This window comes from Ranitomeya imitator, chromosome 1 (genome assembly GCF_032444005.1).
Source record: "Ranitomeya imitator isolate aRanImi1 chromosome 1, aRanImi1.pri, whole genome shotgun sequence".
Lineage (NCBI taxonomy): Eukaryota > Metazoa > Chordata > Amphibia > Anura > Dendrobatidae > Ranitomeya > Ranitomeya imitator.
Window position 1 is genome coordinate 1,057,285,963 of NC_091282.1, and position 23,170 is coordinate 1,057,309,132.

The 23,170-nt window shown below is 47.1% G+C and overlaps 1 protein-coding gene across 2 annotated transcripts in view; it reads left to right on the forward strand.

Moving 5' to 3' along the window:
* Positions 1–23,170, forward strand: part of RXFP1 (relaxin family peptide receptor 1) — a 578,825-nt gene that overhangs the window by 309,441 nt on the left and 246,214 nt on the right. For both annotated transcript variants that reach the window (XM_069744133.1, XM_069744134.1), the window contains one exon: positions 12,052–12,156. In XM_069744133.1, coding sequence (XP_069600234.1) covers positions 12,052–12,156 — 105 coding nt within the window. The remainder of the gene's footprint in view (positions 1–12,051; positions 12,157–23,170) is intronic.

Here is a 23,170-nt window from a genome sequence, read left to right on the forward strand (position 1 = left end):
GGTCGAGGCCGCCAGGCCTCGACCAATCAGCGACGGGCACAGCGACGATGATGTCATAAAGGACGTAGACATCCCGCGTCTCTGATTGGTCGAGGCCTGGCGGCCTCGACCAATCAGAGGCGTGGGATTTCTACATCGATACTGTGCCCGTCGCTGATTGGCCTCGACCAATCAGCGACGGGCACAGTATCGACGTAGAAATCCCACACCTCTGATTGGTCGAGGCCGCCAGGCCTCGACCAATCAGCGACGGGCACAGCGACGATGATGTCATAAAGGACGTACACATCCCGCGTCTCTGATTGGTCGAGGCCGCCAGACCTCGACCAATCAGAGACGGGCACAGCGACGATGATGTCGTAATGGTTGCCATGGCGACGATGATGTCATAAAGGTTGCCTCGACCAATCAGCGACGTGCACAGTCTGCCGCGAATTCTGAAATCATCATTGTCCATATACTACGGGGACATGCATATTCTAGAACACCCGATGCGTTAGAATCGGGCCACAGTCTAGTATATATATAATTGTCTAAGGGTTTTTCCGTCTGTCTGTCTGTCTGTCCTGGAAATCCCGCGTCTCTGATTGGTCGAGGCCACCAGACCTCGACCAATGAGCGACGGTCACAGCGACGATGATGTCATAAAGGACGTAGACATCCCGCGTCTCTGATTGGTCGAGGTCGCCAGGCCTCGACCAATCAGAGACGGGCACAGCGACGATGATGTCGTAATGGTTGCCATGGCGACGATGATGTCATAAAGGTTGCCTCAACCAATCAGCGACGGGCACAGTCTGCCGCGAATTCTGAAATCATCATTGTCCATATACTACGGGGACATGCATATTCTAGAACACCTGATGCGTTAGAATCGGGCCACAGTCTAGTATATATATAATTGTCTAAGGGTTTTTCCGTCTGTCTGTCTGTCCTGGAAATCCCGCGTCTCTGATTGGTCGAGGCCACCAGACCTCGACCAATGAGCGACGGTCACAGCGACGATGATGTCATAAAGGACGTAGACATCCCGCGTCTCTGATTGGTCGAGGTCGCCAGGCCTCGACCAATCAGCAACGGGCACAGTGACGATGATGTCATAAAGGACGTAGAAATCCCACGTTTCTGATTCAGTGACGGGCACAGTATCGACGTAGATGTCATAATGGTTGCCATGGCGACAATGATGTCATAAAGGTTGCCTTGACCAATCAGCGACGGGCACAGTCTGCCACGAATTCTGGAATCATCATTGTCCATATACTACGGGAACATGCATATTCTAGAATACCCGATGCGTTAGAATCGGGTCACAATCTAGTATGATAATAATATCCCTCATCCTGGCCCCCATGTTTCTCATTCCTGGCTCCAGCCATATGTTCTCCCATCCTGGCCCCATATGTTCTCCCATCCTGCCCTCATGAGTATCTATTCTGCCCTCATGTGATGTCCTATCCTGCATCATCTGTCCCGTGATCCTGCCCCATCTGTCCCATGAACCGGCCCCATCTGTCCTGTGATCAGGCCCTATCTGTCCCGTGATCTTGCCCCATCTGTCCCGTGATCCTGCCTCATCTGTCCCGTGATTTGCCCCATCTGCCCCATGATCCTGTCCCATCTGTCCCATGCTCCTGCCTGTTGTGAATTCTGTTGTCGGGCTCCCTCCTGTGGTCATGAATGGTATTTCGGCTGGTTCTGTCCATGGACTTCCTCTGGTGGGTGTTTCTGAGTTTCACAGGTGACGAGGTTGATTAGTTGGCTGCTGCTCTATTTAACTCCACTTAGATCTTTGCTCCATGCCACCTGTCAATGTTCCAGTATTGGTCTAGTTCACTCCTGGATCGTTCTTGTGACCTGTCTTCCCAGCAGAAGCTAAGTTTTGCTTGTGTTACTTTTGTTTGCTATATTTTCTGTCCAGCTTGCTATATTGGTTTTCTTGCTTGCTGGAAGCTCTGAGACGCAGAGGGAGCACCTCCGTACCGTTAGTCGGTGCGGAGGGTCTTTTTGCGCCCTCTGCGTGGTCTTTTTGTAGGTTTTTGTGCTGACCGCAAAGTAACCTTTCCTATCCTCGGTCTGTTCAGTAAGTCGGGCCTCACTTTGCTAAATCTATTTCATCTCTGTGTTTGTATTTTCATCTTTACTCACAGTCATTATATGTGGGGGGCTGCCTTTTCCTTTGGGGAATTTCTCTGAGGCAAGGTAGGCTTTATTTTTCTATCTTCAGGGCTAGCTAGTTTCTTAGGCTGTGCCAAGTTGCATAGGGAGCGTTATGCGCAATCCACGGCTATTTCTAGTGTGTTTGATAGGTTTAGGGATTGCGGTCAGCAGAGTTCCCACGTCCCAGAGCTCGTCCTTATTATCAGGTCATTCCGTGTGCTCTTAACCACCAGGCCCATTATTGTCCTGACCACCAGGTCATAACAGTACAGGTGGCCAAAAGTACTAATGCATCTCAATAGAGGGATAAGAGAAGTTCTGAGACCATTTTTTTTCTTTGCAGTGTGTTTTGTCTCTATTTTCCCCTTTACCTCTGGGTGGTTCAGGACACTGGTGTAAACATGGACATTCAAGGTCTGTCCTCTTGGATGGATAATCTCACTACAAGGATACAAAACATTCAAGATTTTGTGGTTCAGAATCCGATGTCAGAGCCTAGGATTCCAATTCCTGATTTGTTTTTTGGTGATAGATCTAAGTTCTTGAATTTCAAAAATAATTGTAAATTGCTTCTTGCCTTGAAACCTCGCTCCTCAGGTGACCCTGTTCAACAAGTAAAGATCATTATTTCTTTGTTATGTGGTGACCCTCAAGACTGGGCATTTTCCCTTGCGCCAGGAGATCCGGCATTTCGTGATGTTGATGCGTTTTTCCTGGCGCTTGGATTGCTTTATGACGAACCTACTTCAGTGGATCAGGCAGATAAAATCTTGCTGGCTCTGTGTCAGGGTCAGGATGAAGCGGAGATATTTTGTCAGAAGTTTAGAAAGTGGTCTGTGCTCACTCAGTGGAATGAATGTGCCCTGGCAGCAATCTTCAGAAAGGGTCTCTCTGATGCCCTTAAGGATGTCATGGTGGGATTTCCCATGCCTGCTGGTCTGAATGAGTCTATGTCTTTGGCCATTCAGATCGATCGACGCTTGCGTGAGCGTAAAGCTGTGCACCTTTTGGCGGTACTATCTGAGCATGGGCCTGAGCCTATGCAATGTGATAGGACTTTGACCAGAGCTGAACGGCAAGAACACAGACGTCGGAATGGGCTATGTTTTTACTGTGGTGATTCCACTCATGCTATCTCTGATTGTCCTAGGCGCACTAAGCGGTTCGCTAGGTCTGACACCATTGGTACGGTACAGTCTAAATTTCTATTGTCCATAACTCTGATTTGCTCTTTGTCATCCTATTCTGTTATGGCATTTGTGGATTCAGGCGCTGCCCTGAATTTGATGGACTTGGAGTTTGCCAGGCGCTGTGGTTTTTTCTTGGAGCCCTTGCAGTATCCTATTCCATTGAGAGGAATTGATGCTACGCCTTTGGCCAAGAATAAGCCTCAGTAATGGACCCAATTGACCGTGTGCATGGCTCCTGCACATCAGGAGGATATCCGCTTTCTGGTGTTGCATAATCTGCATGATGTGGTCGTTTTGGGGTTGCCATGGCTACAGGTTCATAATCCAGTATTGGACTGGAAATCTATGTCTGTGTCCAGCTGGGGTTGCCAGGGGGTACATGGTGATGTTCCATTTTTGTCTATTTCGTCTTCCACTCCTTCTGAAGTTCCAGAGTTTTTGTCGGATTATCGGGATGTATTTGATGAGCCCAAAGCCAGTGCCCTACCTCCTCATAGGGATTGCGATTGTGCAATTAATTTGATTCCTGGTAGTAAGTTTCCTAAGGGCCGATTGTTCAATTTATCTGTGCCAGAACACGCCGCTATGCGGAGTTATATAAAGGAATCCTTGGAGAAAGGCCATATTCGCCCGTCGTCATCACCGTTAGGAGCAGGGTTCTTTTTTGTGGCCAAGAAGGATGGTTCTTTGAGACCTTGTATTGATTACCGCCTTCTTAATAAAATTACAGTCAAATTTCAGTATCCTTTGCCGCTGCTGTCTGATTTGTTTGCTCGGATTAAAGGGGCTAGTTGGTTCACCAAGATAGATCTTCGAGGGGCGTATAATCTTGTGCGTATTAAACAAGGCGATGAATGGAAAATAGCATTTAATACGCCCGAGGGCCATTTTGAGTACCTGGTTATGCCATTCAGGCTTTCCAATGCTCCATCAATATTTCAGTCCTTTATGCATGACATCTTCCGAGAGTACCTGGATAAATTCCTGATTGTGTATTTGGATGATATTTTGGTCTTTTCGGATGATTGGGAGTCTCATGTGAAGCAGGTCAGAATGGTGTTCCAGGTCCTTCGTGCAAATTCCTTGTTTGTGAAGGGGTCAAAGTGTCTCTTTGGAGTTCAGAAGGTTTCATTTTTGGGGTTCATTTTTTCCCCTTCTACTATCGAGATGGACCCTGTTAAAGTCCAGGCCATTTACGATTGGACTCAGCCGACATCTGTGAAGAGCCTGCAAAAGTTCCTGGGCTTTGCTAATTTTTATGGGCGCTTCATCGCTAATTTTTCTACTGTTGCTAAACCGTTGACTGATTTGACCAAGAAGGGTGCTGATGTGGTCAATTGGTCTTCTGCGGCTGTAGAGGCTTTTCAGGAGTTGAAGCGTCGTTTTTCTTCTGCCCCTGTGTTGTGCCAGCCAGATGTTTTGCTTCCGTTTCAGGTTGAGGTTGATGCTTCTGAGATTGGAGCAGGGGCTGTTTTGTCACAAAGAAGTTCTGATGACTTGGTGATGAAGCCATGTGCTTTCTTTTCTAGAAAGTTTTCGCCTGCTGAGCGTAACTATGATGTTGGTAATCGTGAATTGTTGGCCATGAAGTGGGCATTCGAGGAGTGGCGTCATTGGCTGGAAGGAGCCAAGCATCGCATGGTGGTCTTGACAGATCACAAGAATTTGACTTATCTTGAGTCTGCCAAACGGTTGAATCCGAGACAGGCTCGATGGTCGTTATTTTTCTCCCGTTTTGATTTTGTGGTTTCGTACCTTCCGTGCTCTAAGAATGTGAAGACTGATGCCCTGTCAAGGAGTTTTGTGCCTGACTCTCCGGGTGTTCCTGAGCCGGCGGGTATTCTCAAAGAGGGGGTAATTTTGTCTGCCATCTCCCCTGATTTGCGGCGGGTGCTGCAAAAATTTCAGGCTGATAGACCTGACCGTTGCCCAGCGGAGAAACTGTTTGTCCCTGATAGATGGACTAGTAGAGTTATCTCTGAGATTCATTGTTCAGTGTTGGCTGGGCATCCTGGAATCTTTGGTACCAGAGATTTGGTGGCTAGATCCTTCTGGTGGCCGTCTTTGTCGCGGGATGTGCATTCTTTTGTGCAGTCCTGTGGGACTTGTGCTCGGGCTAAGCCCTGCTGTTCTCGTGCCAGTGGGTTGCTTTTGCCCTTGCCGGTCCCGAAGAGGCCCTGGACGCATATTTCTATGGATTTTATTTCGGATCTCCCCGTCTCTCAAAAGATGTCGGTCATTTGGGTGGTTTGTGATCGCTTTTCTAAGATGGTCCATTTGGTACCTTTGTCTAAATTGCCTTCCTCCTCTGATTTGATGCCATTATTTTTCCAGCATGTGGTTCGTTTACATGGTATCCCGGAGAACATCGTTTCTGACAGAGGTTCCCAGTTTGTTTCAAGGTTTTGGCGATCCTTTTGTGCTAGGATGGGCATTGATTTGTCTTTTTCCTCGGCTTTCCATCCTCAGACAAATGGCCAAACCGAACGAACTAATCAAACTTTGGAAACATATCTGAGATGCTTTGTTTCTGCTGATCAGGATGATTGGGTGTCCTTTTTGCCGTTGGCTGAGTTCGCCCTTAATAATCGGGCCAGCTCGGCTACTTTGGTTTCGCCGTTTTTCTGCAATTCTGGTTTCCATCCTCGTTTCTCTTCAGGGCAGGTTGAGTCTTCAGACTGTCCTGGTGTAGATACTGTGGTGGATAGGTTGCAGCAGATTTGGACTCATGTGGTGGACAATTTGACATTGTCCCAGGAGAAGGCTCAACGTTTCGCTAACCGCCGGCGCTGTGTGGGTCCCCGACTTCGTGTTGGGGATTTGGTTTGGTTGTTGTCTCGTTATGTTCCTATGAAGGTTTCCTCTCCTAAGTTTAAGCCTCGTTTCATTGGTCCGTATAAGATTTCTGAGGTTATCAATCCTGTGTCATTTCGTTTGGCCCTTCCTGCTTCTTTTGCCATCCATAATGTGTTCCATAGGTCGTTATTGCGGAGATACGTGGCGCCTGTGGTTCCATCCGTTGATCCTCCTGCCCCTGTGTTAGTTGAGGGGGAGTTGGAGTATGTGGTGGAGAAGATTTTGGATTCTCGTGTTTCGAGACGGAAACTCCAGTACCTGGTCAAGTGGAAGGGTTATGTTCAGGAAGATAATTCCTGGGTTTTTGCCTCTGATGTTCATGCTGCCGATCTGGTTCGTGCCTTTCATTTGGCTCATCCTGGTCGGCCTGGGGGCTCTGGTGAGGGTTCGGTGACCCCTCCTCAAGGGGGGGTACTGTTGTGAATTCTGTTGTCGGGCTCCCTCCTGTGGTCATGAATGGTACTTCGGCTGGTTCTGTCCATGGACTTCCTCTGGTGGGTGTTTCTGAGTTTCACAGGTGACGAGGTTGATTCGTTGGCTGCTGCTCTATTTAACTCCACTTAGATCTTTGCTCCATGCCACCTGTCAATGTTCCAGTATTGGTCTAGTTCACTCCTGGATCGTTCTTGTGACCTGTCTTCCCATCAGAAGCTAAGTTCCAGCTTGTATTTCTTTGGTTTGCTTTTTTTCTGTCCAGCTTGCTATTTAATTTGTTGTCTTGCTTGCTGGAAGCTCTGGGACGCAGAGGGAGCGCCTCCACACCATGAGTCGGTGCGGAGGGTCTTTTTGCGCCCTCTGCATGGTCTTTTTGTAGGTTTTTGTGCTGACCGCAAAGTAACCTTTCCTATCCTCGGTTTGTTCAGTAAGTCGGGCCTCACTTTGCTAAATCTATTTCATCTCTGTGTTTGTATTTTCATCTTTACTCACCGTCATTATATGTGGGGGGCTGCCTTTTCCTTTGGGGAATTTCTCTGAGGCAAGGTAGGCTTTATTTTTCTATCTTCAGGGCTAGCTAGTTTCTTAGGCTGTGCCGAGTTGCATAGGGAGCAATCCACGGCTATTTCTAGTGTGTTTGATAGGTTTAGGGATTGCGGTCAGCAGAGTTCCCACGTCCCAGAGCTCGTCCTTATTATCAGTAACTATCAGGTCATTCTGTGTGCTCTTAACCACCAGGTCCATTATTGTCCTGACCACCAGGTCATAACACCTGCCCCATCTGTCTCTGTTGTATCCATCCTGCCCATAATCCTGCACCATGTGTCTCCATTCTGCCCCATGATCGTGCCCCATCTGTCTCCATCATGCCTATGATCTTGCCCCATCTGTCTCCATCCTGCCCCATGATACTGCACCATGTCTCCATCCTGCCCCCTGTGTCTCCCATCCTTCCCTCTGTGTCTTGCATCCTGCCCTCTGTGTCTCCCATCATGCCCCCTGTGTCTCCTATCCTGCCCCCTGTGTCTCCCATCCTGCCCCCGTGTCTCCCATCCTTTCCCCGTGTCTCCCATCCTGCCTTCCATGTCTGAGGACCCGTTGAAGTGCCGTAGAGCACGAAACGATCGTTGTCCGTGGCTGACCCTATCCCTCCCTGCTATCCGTTTGTTTATATGTCCTAATAAAGTGATATTCACCGCAACAGGGTAAGTGCGCGCCTACTTTTTCTTTTTTGCCATCTGCCTTCCATGTCTCCCAACCTGCCCGTGTCTCCCATCCTGCCCCATCTGTCTCCATCCAGCCCCATGTCTCCCATCCTGACCCTATGTCTCCCATCCTGCCCCGTGTCTCCCATCCTGCTCCCATGTCTCCCATCCTGCCCCCTGGGTCTCCATCCAGCCCCCATGTCTCCCATCCTTCCCCCGTGTCTCCATCCTACCCCGTGTCTCCATACTTCCCCCTGTCCCACTGTGTCTCCATACATCCACCTGTGTCTCCATTTTTCCCCTGTTTCTCCATTCTTCCCCCTGTTTCTCCTTTCTTCCCCCTGTGTCTCCATACTTCCCCCGTGTCTCCATACTTCCCCCTGTGTCTCCATACTTCCCCCTGTGTCTCCATTCTTCCCCCTGTGTCTCCATTCTTCCCCCTATATCTTCATTCTTCCCCCTGTGTCTCCATTCTTCCCCCTGTGTCTCCATTCTTCCCCCTGTGTCTCCCATCCTGCCCCCTGTGCCACATTCAATAAAAATAAAAAAAACTATCTCCTTACCTGGCCGTGCTCCTGCGGCGATGCTCCCTCAACGCAGTCCAGATGCGCACTCGCAGGCGAATGACAATGACGTCATTTGCCAGCGACGTGCACGCTGATGTCAGCTGCCAGGCTCTGATTGGCATGGCAATAGAGTTTAACCGAACCTGCGTCTCGAACGGGAAGGGAAGATCTTCTTTATCAGGTAAACACAAACACACAACATGTTCACACTCCAGGCCAGAAGGGGGAGCTCTGATCCAGCTTATGAGTGGCTCCCCATATATATATATATATATACATATATATATATATATATTGGTCTGGAGGGCATGTTAGTTCGTTCCTGTCAGTGAGTGCCAGATAGCAGACTGGAGCAGTCTGAGGCACAGAGGAAAGTGAGGGGCCGTGCAGCCATGAGGGTGCTGCAGCTCCTGGATAGAGATAATACAGAAGGAAGAACGCATTGTAGTGAGCGTGGAGGAGAGCGAAGCAAGGGAGAGTAAAGAACTGGGGAGAAAAGTTGCGACTAAGCTACCTCCTTGCAGAGCACAGATTCCGGTAGCCGGAAGACCGAGGTTGTGTTGGACTCCAAAAGGCACAGCAGAAACTGGCAGGACAGCTGGACTACATATCACCTGTCCGCCCTGACCCCTGGAGACACAGTGGCGCATAGAGCTCGGGTCGTGATAGAGATCCTGTAAAAAGACTTGAGCCACCTGTCATACTGGTTGGTATCCCACCTTTATGGAGGACAGAGAGAACAGTGAAGACCTTGACAGAAGCCACAGGCAGCAAGGGACTGCACCTCAGCGCTAGTAAGAAGGTTTTTAACTCCACCTGGTAAAGGGGACTCTGAACTCACTTCCAAGCTGGCCAGACCCTCCCTGTACCTGTGATCCAGTGCCCTGGACTGTGGTTGCCTGAAGTCTTCAGTAAACCAGGTAAAAGTCTGCAAACCTGTATCCTCCGTTTCTTACTGAACCACCCACCATCTTCAGCTACTCCCCGGGAGCCCTGGGGACCCAACTTCACCTGAGGGAAGTTATATCATCTTAGCTGCCATAACATCACCCCAGACGACCCTTTTAAGCAGCGTCGGCCCCCACTGACTGAATACCACAGGTGGCATCACAAACACAAACTTTATTCAAATCCCTTTTACATGGGTGGCCAGGGCCAAGGACCAGGTCACCACCGCCGTGACACATCCCTTTAAGTACCGCACCCGGTACTGAGTACCCCACGGCCCTGGCGGGCGACTCATTAGATCAGAGGACAATGATGTTGAGATCAGAGGAATGTGAGGCCATTGTAAAACCTTCTGCGCAATAGCAGCTATCGGATCAACTCTATAGACACCAATAGCTGCTAATGTGCAAACGCGACGGGTGCTATTTTCAAATGGATTTTTTTAGGATATGGAGTTAATCTGCAAGTTAATAGCATTGTGAACCTGCCCTGCTCCCACACTTAGGCTCACACTGTCGAGCGGAAATTAGCTTTATTCCTCACAGTAGCATTCCACTTTCAGTCACAGGGGCAGAGTTGGCGAGAGTTCACTCACCACTCTGAGTATAGAGAGTAACGGCTGTAGCTGCGCTCACCACACTGACAGAAATTCCAGGACAGTCAGTAAAAATAGGACTTTTTTGCCCTGTTTGTAAAAAAAAATCTTCCGTGATTTTTTTTGAGGCTGAAGAAACTTACAGATTATTTTGACTGTAATTTTCATCATTTTACAGTTTAAAATGATTGCAGCTGATGTCTTCATATTAGAATTCTGATAGTTATAATGATTTGTTATGATTTTCCATAAATATATTATGACCTTGAATTTTTGATAAGCTGTCCAGAAAAAATACAAATTTGAATTGACAATCCTGACAAAGAGAGATGACTGAACCTGCGCTGCCACCATGACTTGAACCGGAATGGTGTCGGGGGTAATAAAGTTACTTTCCTCCCACCAGCGTGGGTCTAAGCAGATTAACCCCATATCTGAAAGTTAATAGCTTTTTTACAGACAAAAAGACAGTCCACGGAACCTCTGATATTGAACTATCTACATAGTAACCCCAGCTTTACTGAACACATTTTCTAATCACGAAAGTAGTAAAGCTGGCTTTATAATTAAATGGGGTTGTCCTGTAATATGATATTGATGACCTTTTCTTAGGATAGGTCAACAATATCAGATTGGTGAGTCTGACAACCAGTACCATCATCCGTCAGCTACTAGCAGCCACATCGACCGGATGTAGAAATTGAACGGAACTGCATTGGGTAGCTTCGTTTAATATGTAGTGGCCTCTTCCAAGTACTGAAGATCAGCTTCTATTCAAGAGGAGGATAGGTCATCAATATCATATGACTGGACAACCCCTTGAAGAAAAATGTCACCAATCACTCATATGGCAGAGTGTTAGCATTGACACACACCAGAAAGCTAATTTGGAAATAATTGCCCACAGTCACTCACATCTAATTTTTGCTGATAAACTAAAAAGTCCCACATCACATGTCACTTTTTTGACAAACCATAATCTCCATTCAGCCATTACCAACGATTGTTCATTTACTGTGCAATTTTAAAATTATGATGATTGATCAACTCATCTCTTGCATATTGCCGGCCTTAGTCAGTGCTTGTGTGGTCACCTTGACATGACAGAAAATTAAGGCTCCGAAAACATGTATTATTATTTGACAAGCACTTGGGATGCTTTCAATGTTAGGGATTGTTCTAATGGGTCACTTGTCAGTTCTGGATTTGGCTTTCCAGGGGAAGTCTGGAGTGTCAGTGCTGAGAGAATGACTGCACCACTGCAGCGTTTTTTTATTTCCCTAATTTTTTATTCCTGCCCCTAGCAAAATACTTGCCGGTCACCGTCCTCTTCTGTTCTCAGCGCCGCTCCAGTTGTCTTCTTCTAGATATCCCATGCCTGACCTCTACAGTGTTTGCTGGGCAGACAAGAAGTCACTTCTGAATGTAAGTCTGTGAGATGCAGAACCAGGCCAGAACCAGGCTCTCATTACTTGTGACCATTACCTCTCACTTCTGATCAATTCCATGATGTCATCATGGAGGGGTGGAAGAGGATTCCAGTGGCAACTGTGACGCTCTAGCAAGCTCTATGCCCAAAAGAGCTAAGGCTATGCTTGAATATAATGGTGGCCCACAAAATATTAATGGCTGTGTGTTAAGTTATTTAGGCGCACCGCATATCCACTGTAATACAAGTTGTACACTGATTACTTTATATTGTATCAAAGTGACATGTCTTCAGTGTTGTCCCAAGAAAAGATAGAATAAAATGCTTACAAATATCTGAGGGGTGTACTCACTTTTGTGATATACTGTACATGTAAGAAAAACATGGATTTTTCTGGAATAAGATATCAGATCGCAGATATCAAGGTATCGTTTTATTCAGCTTCCTATGACCTGCATGCTCATATAGAAGGCTTAGGAGGGTTGATCCTACTGACAGATTGCCTTTAAATAGAAGTATGTGGTAGTAGTCATTTCTAAGAAGTTTCTGAGAAAAAGATGAAGAGCAACATTTTCCTCATTTACCTCTTATATTCTGTCTTCTTTATCTTGCTCTTCCTGTAATGCACGGATAATAACAGTTAGTCTTTCTTTTCCGACACTTCCAGGAGACAACAATGGGTGGTCTCAGCAGCTTGACAAGCATTTTGAGAAGCACTATGAGAAGTTTGGTTTGAATATCTATGACTCGGAGACGAAGGAAGCACAATGCAGTAAGTGGACATTTAATTACACTGAAAGCAGCGTCATGTAGCTTAGCCTCAGACATCTCACAGCAGCCATAAATGCTGGATCTTCCACAAGGAATCAGTAAAGTATATACTTACTAGATGGTGGCCCGATTCTAATGCATCCGGTATTCTAGAATATGTATGTAGTTTATTTAAGTTTTCAGAATAATGCAATTTATACAAAGGCTGTAGCCCCACAGCGTGGTGTTCCTCTGAGTGCCATCTTGTGGGGTAAGGATTCAGGGTGTTTATGTGATCGCTCACTATATGTCATTGATTGGAGTCTGCGTACAGGGCTCAGAGGATCTGTCCACACGGACTTGATTATTCTATTTAGACCTTATACACCCCGACCCCTTCCCCCTCTGTTAAATTGTTGCACTATGCACCTTATGAGAAAATAAATGTCATCAGTTTTTCTCCACGCTGTTTTTTATCTGTGCTACCATAACTATCTCTTTTGCCTGCAATACCTTTGTGTACTACTTTTTGTGTCTTTTGATATTTGATTACTGTTTACGTGTATTTAATAAAACTTGATATTTTTATGGACTTATACTCCGTTTTTTTCTATATAATCCAGAGTTCTATGGTTGTCATAACCAGATTGACATAGCAAGTGAGTATTTCTGCTACATACAGGCAATCTGATCATCTCCTGTATGAAGCAGAGCCGATGAGACAACTGCAGCTTTTAGTCTCCCATGGAGACTATTGAAGCATGCAAAAGGTAAAAAAGATGTTTAAATACCGTATATACTCGAGTATAAGCCGACCTGAGTATAAGCCAACCCCCCTAATTTTGCCACAAAAACTGGGAAAACTTAATGACTCGAGTATAAGCCTAGGGTGGGAAATGCAGCAGCTACCAGTAAATGTCAAAAGTAAAAATAGATACCAACAAAAGTAAAATTAATTGAGACATCAGTAGGTTAAGTGTTTTTGAATATCCATGAATCAGGAGCCCCATATAATGTTCCATAAAGTTTATGATGGGCCCCATAAGATGCTCCATATTAAAATATGCCCCATATAATCCTGCATAAAGGTTAATAATGGCCCCATAAGATGCTCCATAGACACATTTGCCCAATATAATACTGCACAAATGCTGATTATGGCCCCATAAGATGCTCCATAAAGATATTTGCCCCATATAGTGCTGCACAAACTTTGATTATGGCCCTATAAGATGCCCCATACAGACACTTGCCCCATATAATGCTGCACAAACGTTATGGCCCCATATAGTGCTGCACAAACGTTATGGCCCCATAGATGCTCTATACACACACTTGCTCCATATAGTGCTGCACAAACTTTATGGCCCCATACAGTGCTGCACAAACGTTATGGCCCCATAGATGCTCCATACAAACACTTGCCCCATATGGTGCTGCACAAACGTTATGGCCCCATACAGACACTTGCCCAATTATAGTGCTGCACAAACATTATAGCCCCATAGATGCTCCATAGAGATATTTGCCCCATTTGCTGCTGCTGCTGCGATAAAAAAAATAAATCACATACTCACCTCTCCATCGCTCAGGCCCCCGGCACTTTCAATAGTCACCTGCTCCTTGTTCCGGCACCACTTCATCTTCAGCATCTTCAGCACTGATGTTCAGGCAGAGGGTGCGCACTAACCACGTCATCGTGCCCTCTGACCTGAGCGTCATTGCTGAAGACAGAGCGGCGCCCGGAACGGGGAGCAGGTGAATATCGCACAGCGCAACGCTCCCCCTCCCCGTTATACTCACCTGCTCCTGGCGCTGTGCAGTCCCTGCTTCCCCAACGCTGCAGCTTCATGCTGTACTGAGCGGTCACCGTTACCGCTCATTACAGTAATGAATATGCGGCTCCACCTCTATGGGAGGAGGAGCCACATATTCATTACTGTAATGAGCAGTACCATGTGACCGCTCAGTACAGGAAGAAGCTGCCGGCGCCGGGGAAGCCAGGGACCTGCAGGGACCGTGCCAGGAGTAGGTGAGTATAATTAGACAGTCCCCGCTCCCCCTCCCCTGCCGACCCCTGGGTATGACTCGAGTATAAGCCGAGAGGCGGACTTTCTGCCCAAAAAAGTGGGCTGAAAATCTCGGCTTATACTCAAGTATGTACGGTATATTTAATAAATTAAAAAAATATAAAAGTTCAAATCACCCCCCTTTCACCCTATTCAAAATAAAAATTTAAAAAATCAAATATACACATACTGTATTTGGTATCACCGCATTCATAATCTTCCAATCTAGCAATATAAGAAAAGAATTAACCTAATCGCTAAACAGCGTAATGAGAAAAAGAGTCAAAACGCCAGAATTAAGTTTTTTGGTCGCCGATATATTGAAATAAAATGCAATAACGGGCGATCAAAATATCACATCTACACCAAAATAGTATCAATAAAAATGTCAACTCAGTGCACAAAAAATACCCCTCGCACATCCCCAAATCACGAAAAATGTAGATGTTACAGGTCTCGGAAAATGGCACATTATTTTTTTACCAAAGTTTGGATTTTTTTTCGACATTTAAGTAAAAAAGAACCTAGACATGTTTGGTGTCTATGAACTTGTAATGACCTGGTGAATTATAATGGCAGGTCAATTTTAGCATTTAGTGAACATGGAAAAAAACAACTGTGGAATTGCACTTTTTTTCTGCAATTTCACATTTTTGGAATTGTTCTCCAGTAGTGTTGAGCATTCCGATACCGCAAGTATCGGGTATCGGCCGATATTTGCGGTATCGGAATTCCGATACCGAATTCCGATACTTCCCGCGTATCGGATACCGGAATCGGAAGTTCCCAGAATTCAAATTGAACGCAGCAGCCAATGAGGAATGAATGAAAGTGTGGGCACATCCTGTTTAGCATGGTGGGCATGTAAGTACTGGCAAGGCTGGGATTGGCTGCTGAAATGATGTCACTCTGCACTATAAAAAAGCGCTGCCGCCATTTTGCGCTCACTCTGCTGTGATTTCAGTTAGGGACAGGACGCTGTGTTCTAACTGAGGGCCAGTTGAGCTTGCTAATTGCTTTATTTTCCTTTCCAAAGGCTAATTTAGCAAAACGCTGTGTGTTCTTCACTGTTCACCTTGCTCTTGCCTTGCAGCGCTGTTTTAACAGCGTTCTGCAAGGTCTCTGTGTGTGTGTGTGCAGCTCACTCTGTAGTCTGTGTGCAGCCATATACCCGGTTGTATTCAGCTCAGGGGGGGTTCACACTGCCTCACACAGTTGTTCTTTTTTGCTCTTAGTGCAGCCTGCTGCACATTTTTTCTCAAATTTCCTATTAGTGTTTTTCCACCAGTCTCCAGCTCTATTGTGGAAAAACACTACATAGGATAACCTAGAGGGGTTTTTTAGGGCCTTGCAGCGCCGTTTACGGCTGTCTGCACGGTCTCCGTGTGAGCCCAGCTCGCCCTGCAGTCTGTGTGCAGCCATAGCCGGTTGGATTCAGCTCAGGGTTCGTTACTGGCTCATACCTTGAGAAAAATTTTCCTTTTTTTGAAATAGTGCAGCCTGTTTAAAATTTGAAAAAAAAAAATTCCTATTAGTGTCTTTCCACTCGTATCCAGCTAAATAGTGGAAAAACACTATATAGGATAACCTAGAGGAGGGTTTTTTGGCCTTGCAGCGCCGTTTACGGCTGTCTGCACGGTCTCCGTGTGAGCCCAGCTCGCCCTGTAGTCTGTGTGCAGCCATAGCCGGTTGGATTCAGCTCAGGGTTCGTTACTGGCTCATACCTTGCGAAAAATTTTCCTTTTTTTTCAAATAGTGCAGCCTGTTTAAAATTTGAAAAAAAAAATCCTATAAGTGTCTTTCCACTCGTATCCAGCTAAATAGTGGAAAAACACTATATAGGATAACCTAGAGGAGGGTTTTTTGGCCTTGCAGCGCCGTTTACGGCTGTCTGCACGGTCTCCGTGTGAGCCCAGCTCGCCCTGTAGTCTGTGTGCAGCCATAGCCGGTTGGATTCAGCTCAGGGTTCGTTACTGGCTCATACCTTGAGAAAAATTTTCCTTTTTTTGAAATAGTGCAGCCTGTTTAAAATTTGAAAAAAAAAAAATTCCTATTAGTGTCTTTCCACCAGTCTCCAGCTCAATTGTGGAAAAACACTACATAGGATAACCTAGAGGGTTTTTTTGGGGCCTTGCAGCGCCGTTTACGGCTGTCTGCACGGTCTCTGTGTGAGCGCAGCTCGCCCTGTAGTCTGTGTGCAGCCATAGCCGGTTGGATTCAGCTCAGGGTGCGTTACTGCCTCATACCTTGAAAAACAATTTCCTTTTTTTCAAATAGTGCAGCCAGTTTAAAATTTGAAAAAAAAAATTCCTATTAGTGTCTTTCCACTTGTATCCAGCTAAATAGTGGAAAAACACTATATAGGATAACCGAGAGGAGGGTTTTTTGGCCTTGCAGCGCCGTTTACGGCTGTCTGCACGGTCTCCGTGTGATTTAAACTAGCTCTGTAGCCCAATCTGCACCAAAAAAAAAGTTAAGTTCACCAAACACAACTTAACACTTGTGTAGGCCACATTTGAAAAATAATAAAGTTTAGTCCACAATTTACAACATTAGTGTTTCTTACACCTGTTAGGAGGAGCATTACAGGAATAAGCACACTAAGGCCTTAGTACTTTTCTGCTTATCTTTATCTGTCAACCAAGATGAAGAGGGCAGGGAGTAAGGCACGTGGGCGTGGGCGCGGAGCAGGGAGAGGAGCAGGGAGAGGACGTGGTGATTCTGTGCCTGCTGCGGGTGCCGGTGACTCGTCGTCACTCAGTTTCAGCAGGGAACAGTCCTTCATGCGCAGCTTTGTCGGAGAGCGCCGTGCACCGCTGCTGCGTGAAGACCAAATTGAAGCCGTTGTCGGGTGGATGGCAGCTAACGCCTCGGCATCGACTTCAGTTAGTGCCACATCCTCTCAGGCACAGAGCACTGGAGAGCAGCCATCTGTCTCTTCACCACCTGCCAAATTGGCCAGGCAGTCAGAGAGCCCAGGACAGGAGCCGTCTCTACTTCTGTTCTCTGAATCTCTTGGCTTGGAAACAGGGGGCCAGCCAAGCAGCATTGGAGAAATGGAAGAAGAGGCAGTGTGCAGTGATGCCCAACACCTTTTTCTCTCTGACTCTGAAGAGGCAGGTGGGCCAGTGCCTCCGGTGACCACAGCGCAGTACGCATCTGATGATGAAACTCAGGTGCCGCTTTCTCGTGCATACTGTGCTGCTGAGACTACCCAGGAGGAGCAGTTGGTGGCAGAGGGTAGTGGAGATGATGAGGTCCTTGACCCATCGTGGCGTGAGGAACAGGAAGGTGGTGGCAGCAGCTCAGAGGAAGAGCTTCCTCTTACGGGCCAAAGAGGGAGAGGGAGGGGGAAGACTGCGGAGCCTGTAGCCTCCACTTTGGCACCCGTTAGGAGCCTGTCTCTTTCCAAAGCCAAAAAGGGCGCTCCCAAGACTTGCAGTGCCTGGTCCTTTTTTGACACAGTTGCAGATGACATTTGTTTTGTCAAATGCAAGCTGTGTCATCATAAAGTAAAAAGAGGGAAAAATGTCAGCAACCTCAATACCACAAATATGTGGAAACATGTGCGGACCAGGCACGCGGTGGAGTTACAGAAACACACTGAAGATATAGGCCAACCAACAGCGGCAGCTACCACCTCTTCAGCTCGTGTTGCCTCTTCCTCCAGCTCACGCACAGCTGGTTTGGCTTCCTCCCAGAGACCTTGTGTAATTCCACCCACAGCACCACCTTCCCAGTCATCCTCACACTCCCAGTCTACTCTACAGCCATCGGTAGTACAGGCATGGGAGAAAAGGCGGGCATTCTCGGCCAACCACCCCCGAGCACAGGCTCTGAATGCAGGCATTGCCAAACTGTTGTCCCTGGAAATGCTCTCGTTCAAGCTGGTGGAGACTGACAGCTTCCGTGACTTGATGGCATTGGCAGTCCCACAGTACAAGGTGCCCAGCCGCTTTTACTTCAGCAGGCAGGCTGTCCCTGCCCTGCACAGGCATGTTGAGGCAAACATAAAACATGCGCTACTGAACGCCGTCAGTAGCAAGGTCCACCTCACCACCGATGCGTGGACCAGTCAGCATGGACAGGGGCGATATGTTTCCCTCACTGCCCATTGGGTTAATGTTGTTGAGCCAGGTACAGATCGTGCGAGTGGCGCAGGACGTGTCCTGCCCACTCCAAGGATTGCAGGAATCCAGTCTGTACGCATCGACTCCTCCTCTTACACCAGTTCCTCTGATTCCTCTCTGCAGGATCCGTCACAGTCCACCCCCACATGGACCCGTGAACGTTTACCTATGACCGACATGAGCACAGCCGTGGCCAAACGTCAGCAGGCCGTCTTGAAACTAGTTTCATTGGGGCATCGAAGCCACACAGCGCAGGAGCTCTGGAATGCCATAAAGCAGGAGAGCGATGTGTGGTTACTGCCAGCGAATCTCCAGCCAGGCATGGTAGTGTGTGACAATGGCCGAAATCTGGTGGCAGCTTTGGCCCTTTGCAACCTCACTCACATCCCATGTCTGGCACATGTGCTCAATTTGGTTGTGCAGAGTTTTCTGAGGGACTATCCGGATCTTGATGCCCTGCTGCACAAGGTCCGCCTAGAGTGTGCTCACTTGCGGCGTTCCAGCTTGGCCAGATCCCGCATTGCTGCTCTGCAGCGCCGATTCCGCCTTCCGGAACACCGCATCATATGTGACCTACCTACCCGGTGGAATTCCACGTTACATATGTTGGAGCGGTTGTGTGAGCAGCAGCAAGCAGTTATGGAGTACCAGCTGCATCAGGCGCAAAGAAGTCGCAGTCAGCGCCGATCAGACTTCACAACCACAGAGTGGGCCACTATGAAGGACGTCTGCCAGGTTTTGCGTCCTTTTGATTATTCCACGCGGATGGCAAGTGCAGATGATGCACTAGTCAGCATGACTGTCCCCCTTATCTGCCTGCTTCAGCAAACTTTGCAAGGGTTAAGGGATGATGTGGTGGAAGAGGTGGAGGATGAGGAGTCACCTTTTCCATCAGCTTCTGGAGAGTCAGCGCCACGTGGTTCCTCACAAAGGGGTACGCAGGGGCCAATTTGTGAGGAGGATGAGGAGGAGTCAATGGAGGAGGAAGAGCTCCGTCCAGAGGAGGGAGCGACACAATTGTCCAGTGGTCAGTGTGTACAGCGAGGGTGGGGTGATGACGAGCGGGCAGAGATCATGTCTCAAGCAGGGGACAGCGTTTCTGGGCCAGTTGGCACTCTACAGCACATGGTGGATTTCATGCTGCAGTGCCTGAGAAACGACCGCCGCATCGACCACATTCTCAACATGCCTGATTATTGGGTGTTCACCCTCCTCGATCCTCGCTACCGGGACAACGTCCAAAACCTCATCCCTGCGTTGACCCGGGAGCGTAAATTGCGGGAGTACCACGACACACTGGTGAATTCCATCATCTTCTCCTGTCCAACTGAGAGGAGTGCTGCTAGTGCTTTACAAAGCAGCTCAGTGCGTCGAGGCAGTGGGGGAGGCTCTGCCCAAAGAGGGAGCAGAAGCAGTGCCTCTGCCCAAGGCAAGCCCAGTATGGCACAACTCTGGCACACTTTTGTGTGCCCGCCCCAAATGTCTACACCATCACCGGCGGCTCCAGTCAGCAGGAGGCAACGGTTAACATAGTAACATAGTAACATAGTTAGTAAGGCCGAAAAAAGACATTTGTCCATCCAGTTCAGCCTATATTCCATTATAATAAATACCCAGATCTACGTCCTTCTACAGAACCTAATAATTGTATGATACAATATTGTTCTGCTCCAGGAAGACATCCAGGCCTCTCTTGAACCCCTCGACTGAGTTCGCCATCACCACCTCCTCAGGCAAGCAATTCCAGATTCTCACTGCCCTAACAGTAAAGAATCCTCTTCTATGTTGGTGGAAAAACCTTCTCTCCTCCAGACGCAAAGAATGCCCCCTTGTGCCCGTCACCTTCCTTGGTATAAACAGATCCTCAGCGAGATATTTGTATTGTCCCCTTATATACTTATACATGGTTATTAGATCGCCCCTCAGTCGTCTTTTTTCTAGACTAAATAATCCTAATTTCGCTAATCTATCTGGGTATTGTAGTTCTCCCATCCCCTTTATTAATTTTGTTGCCCTCCTTTGTACTCTCTCTAGTTCCATTATATCCTTCCTGAGCACCGGTGCCCAAAACTGGACACAGTACTCCATGTGCGGTCTAACTAGGGATTTGTACAGAGGCAGTATAATGCTCTCATCATGTGTATCCAGACCTCTTTTAATGCACCCCATGATCCTGTTTGCCTTGGCAGCTGCTGCCTGGCACTGGCTGCTCCAGGTAAGTTTATCATTAACTAGGATCCCCAAGTCCTTCTCCCTGTCAGATTTACCCAGTGGTTTCCCGTTCAGTGTGTAATGGTGATATTGATTCCCTCTTCCCATGTGTATAACCTTACATTTATCATTGTTAAACCTCATCTGCCACCTTTCAGCCCAAGTTTCCAACTTATCCAGATCCATCTGTAGCAGAATACTATCTTCTCTTGTATTAACTGCTTTACATAGTTTTGTATCATCTGCAAATATCGATATTTTACTGTGTAAACCTTCTACCAGATCATTAATGAATATGTTGAAGAGAACAGGTCCCAATACTGACCCCTGCGGTACCCCACTGGTCACAGCGACCCAGTTAGAGACTATACCATTTATAACCACCCTCTGCTTTCTATCACTAAGCCAGTTACTAACCCATTTACACACATTTTCCCCCAGACCAAGCATTCTCATTTTGTGTACCAACCTCTTGTGCGGCACGGTATCAAACGCTTTGGAAAAATCGAGATATACCACGTCCAATGACTCACCGTGGTCCAGCCTATAGCTTACCTCTTCATAAAAACTGATTAGATTGGTTTGACAGGAGCGATTTCTCATAAACCCATGCTGATATGGAGTTAAACAGTTATTCTCATTGAGATAATCCAGAATAACATCCCTCAGAAACCCTTCAAATATTTTACCAACAATAGAGGTTAGACTTACTGGCCTATAATTTCCAGGTTCACTTTTAGAGCCCTTTTTGAATATTGGCACCACATTTGCTATGCGCCAGTCCTGCGGAACAGACCCTGTCGCTATAGAGTCACTAAAATTAAGAAATAATGGTTTATCTATTACATTACTTAGTTCTCTTAGTACTCGTGGGTGTATGCCATCCGGACCCGGAGATTTATCTATTTTAATCTTATTTAGCCGGTTTCGCACCTCTTCTTGGGTTAGATTGGTGACCCTTAATATAGGGTTTTCATTGTTTCTTGGGATTTCACCTAGCATTTCATTTTCCACCGTGAATACCGTGGAGAAGAAGGTGTTTAATATGTTAGCTTTTTCCTCGTCATCTACAACCATTCTTTCCTCACTATTTTTTAAGGGGCCTACATTTTCAGTTTTTATTCTTTTACTATTGATATAGTTGAAGAACAGTTTGGGATTAGTTTTACTCTCCTTAGCAATGTGCTTCTCTGTTTCCTTTTTGGCAGCTTTAATTAGTTTTTTAGATAAAGTATTTTTCTCCCTATAGTTTTTTAGAGCTTCAATGGTGCCATCCTGCTTTAGTAGTGCAAATGCTTTCTTTTTACTGGTAATTGCCTGTCTTACTTCTTTGTTTAGCCACATTGGGTTTTTCCTATTTCTAGTCCTTTTATTCCCACAAGGTATAAACCGCTTACACTGCCTATTTAGGATGTTCTTAAACATTTCCCATTTATTATCTGTATTCTCATTTCTGAGGATATTGTCCCAGTCTACCAGATTAAGGGCATCTCTAAGCTGTTCAAACTTTGCCTTCCTAAAGTTCAATGTTTTTGTGACTCCCTGACAAGTCCCCCTAGTGAAAGACAGGTGAAACTGCACAATATTGTGGTCGCTATTTCCTAAATGCCCAACCACCTGCAGGTTCCGTCAGATGGTGACAGACTACATGGCTTGCCCTCTTACTGTACTCCCAGACGGCTCTTCCCCGTTCAAGTTTTGGGTCTCTAAGCTGGATACATGGCCAGAGCTAAGCCAGTATGCATTGGAGGTGCTGGCTTGCCCTGCGGCTAGTGTCTTATCGGAACGTGTCTTTAGTGCCGCAGGTGGTGTACTAACAGACCGTCGCATGCGACTATCCTCCGATAACGTTGACCGGCTTACTTTCCTGAAAATGAACCAGGCCTGGATCTCGCAGGAATTTGCCACTCCTCTGCCTGATTAAGTAATTGGGTGTCATCCAGGTCTCCTGCTGTGTTCATCTTTCTACCACCTGAACTGCTATTCCTGGGCTCCAACACCGCCAGTTGCGGCTCAGAAGTGCAGGCTGCACAGTAAAAACATACGACCCAGTGTTATTGGGTTTCAGTAACGTCAGCTGATCCCCAGCTGTGTAGCCGGCAATGTGTCCTGCGACCGCCACGCTGGCACAACAACCTAAATGTAAGGGAACCTGTCCCCCCCCCCCCGTCGTTTGTTACTGAAAGAGCCATCTTGTGCAGCAGTAATGCTGCACAAGGAAAAGGTAGCTCTTTTTTTTTAGCTCTTTGCACACGCAGAACTTAACACTTATAAAATGTGTTCACTGATACCGTTATACCGTCCCGGAGCTGGGACTTTCCTTCGTAATGTGACGCAGCACAGCCGTCATTCCTACCCCCTTGGTGCCATGCGCTGCCTCCTCAGCGTTGTTTTAAGCTGTCACGGAGCCTGCGCTGTTCTGTTATCCCTTGGGCATGCCCTATTTGCGCTGCCTGTCTTCTGACATAATTTGGTGTCAGGCTGGCTGCGCCTGTGCGGCCGCGGTGCCCGAGATCCCGCCTCGCAGTGTCTTCTGATTGAGTCACACTGCGGGCCTGGGATCCATGGGCATGCGCAGTGCATATCTTCCCCTCGGGCTCTCGCTCATTTCCCTCCGCCTTCTTTA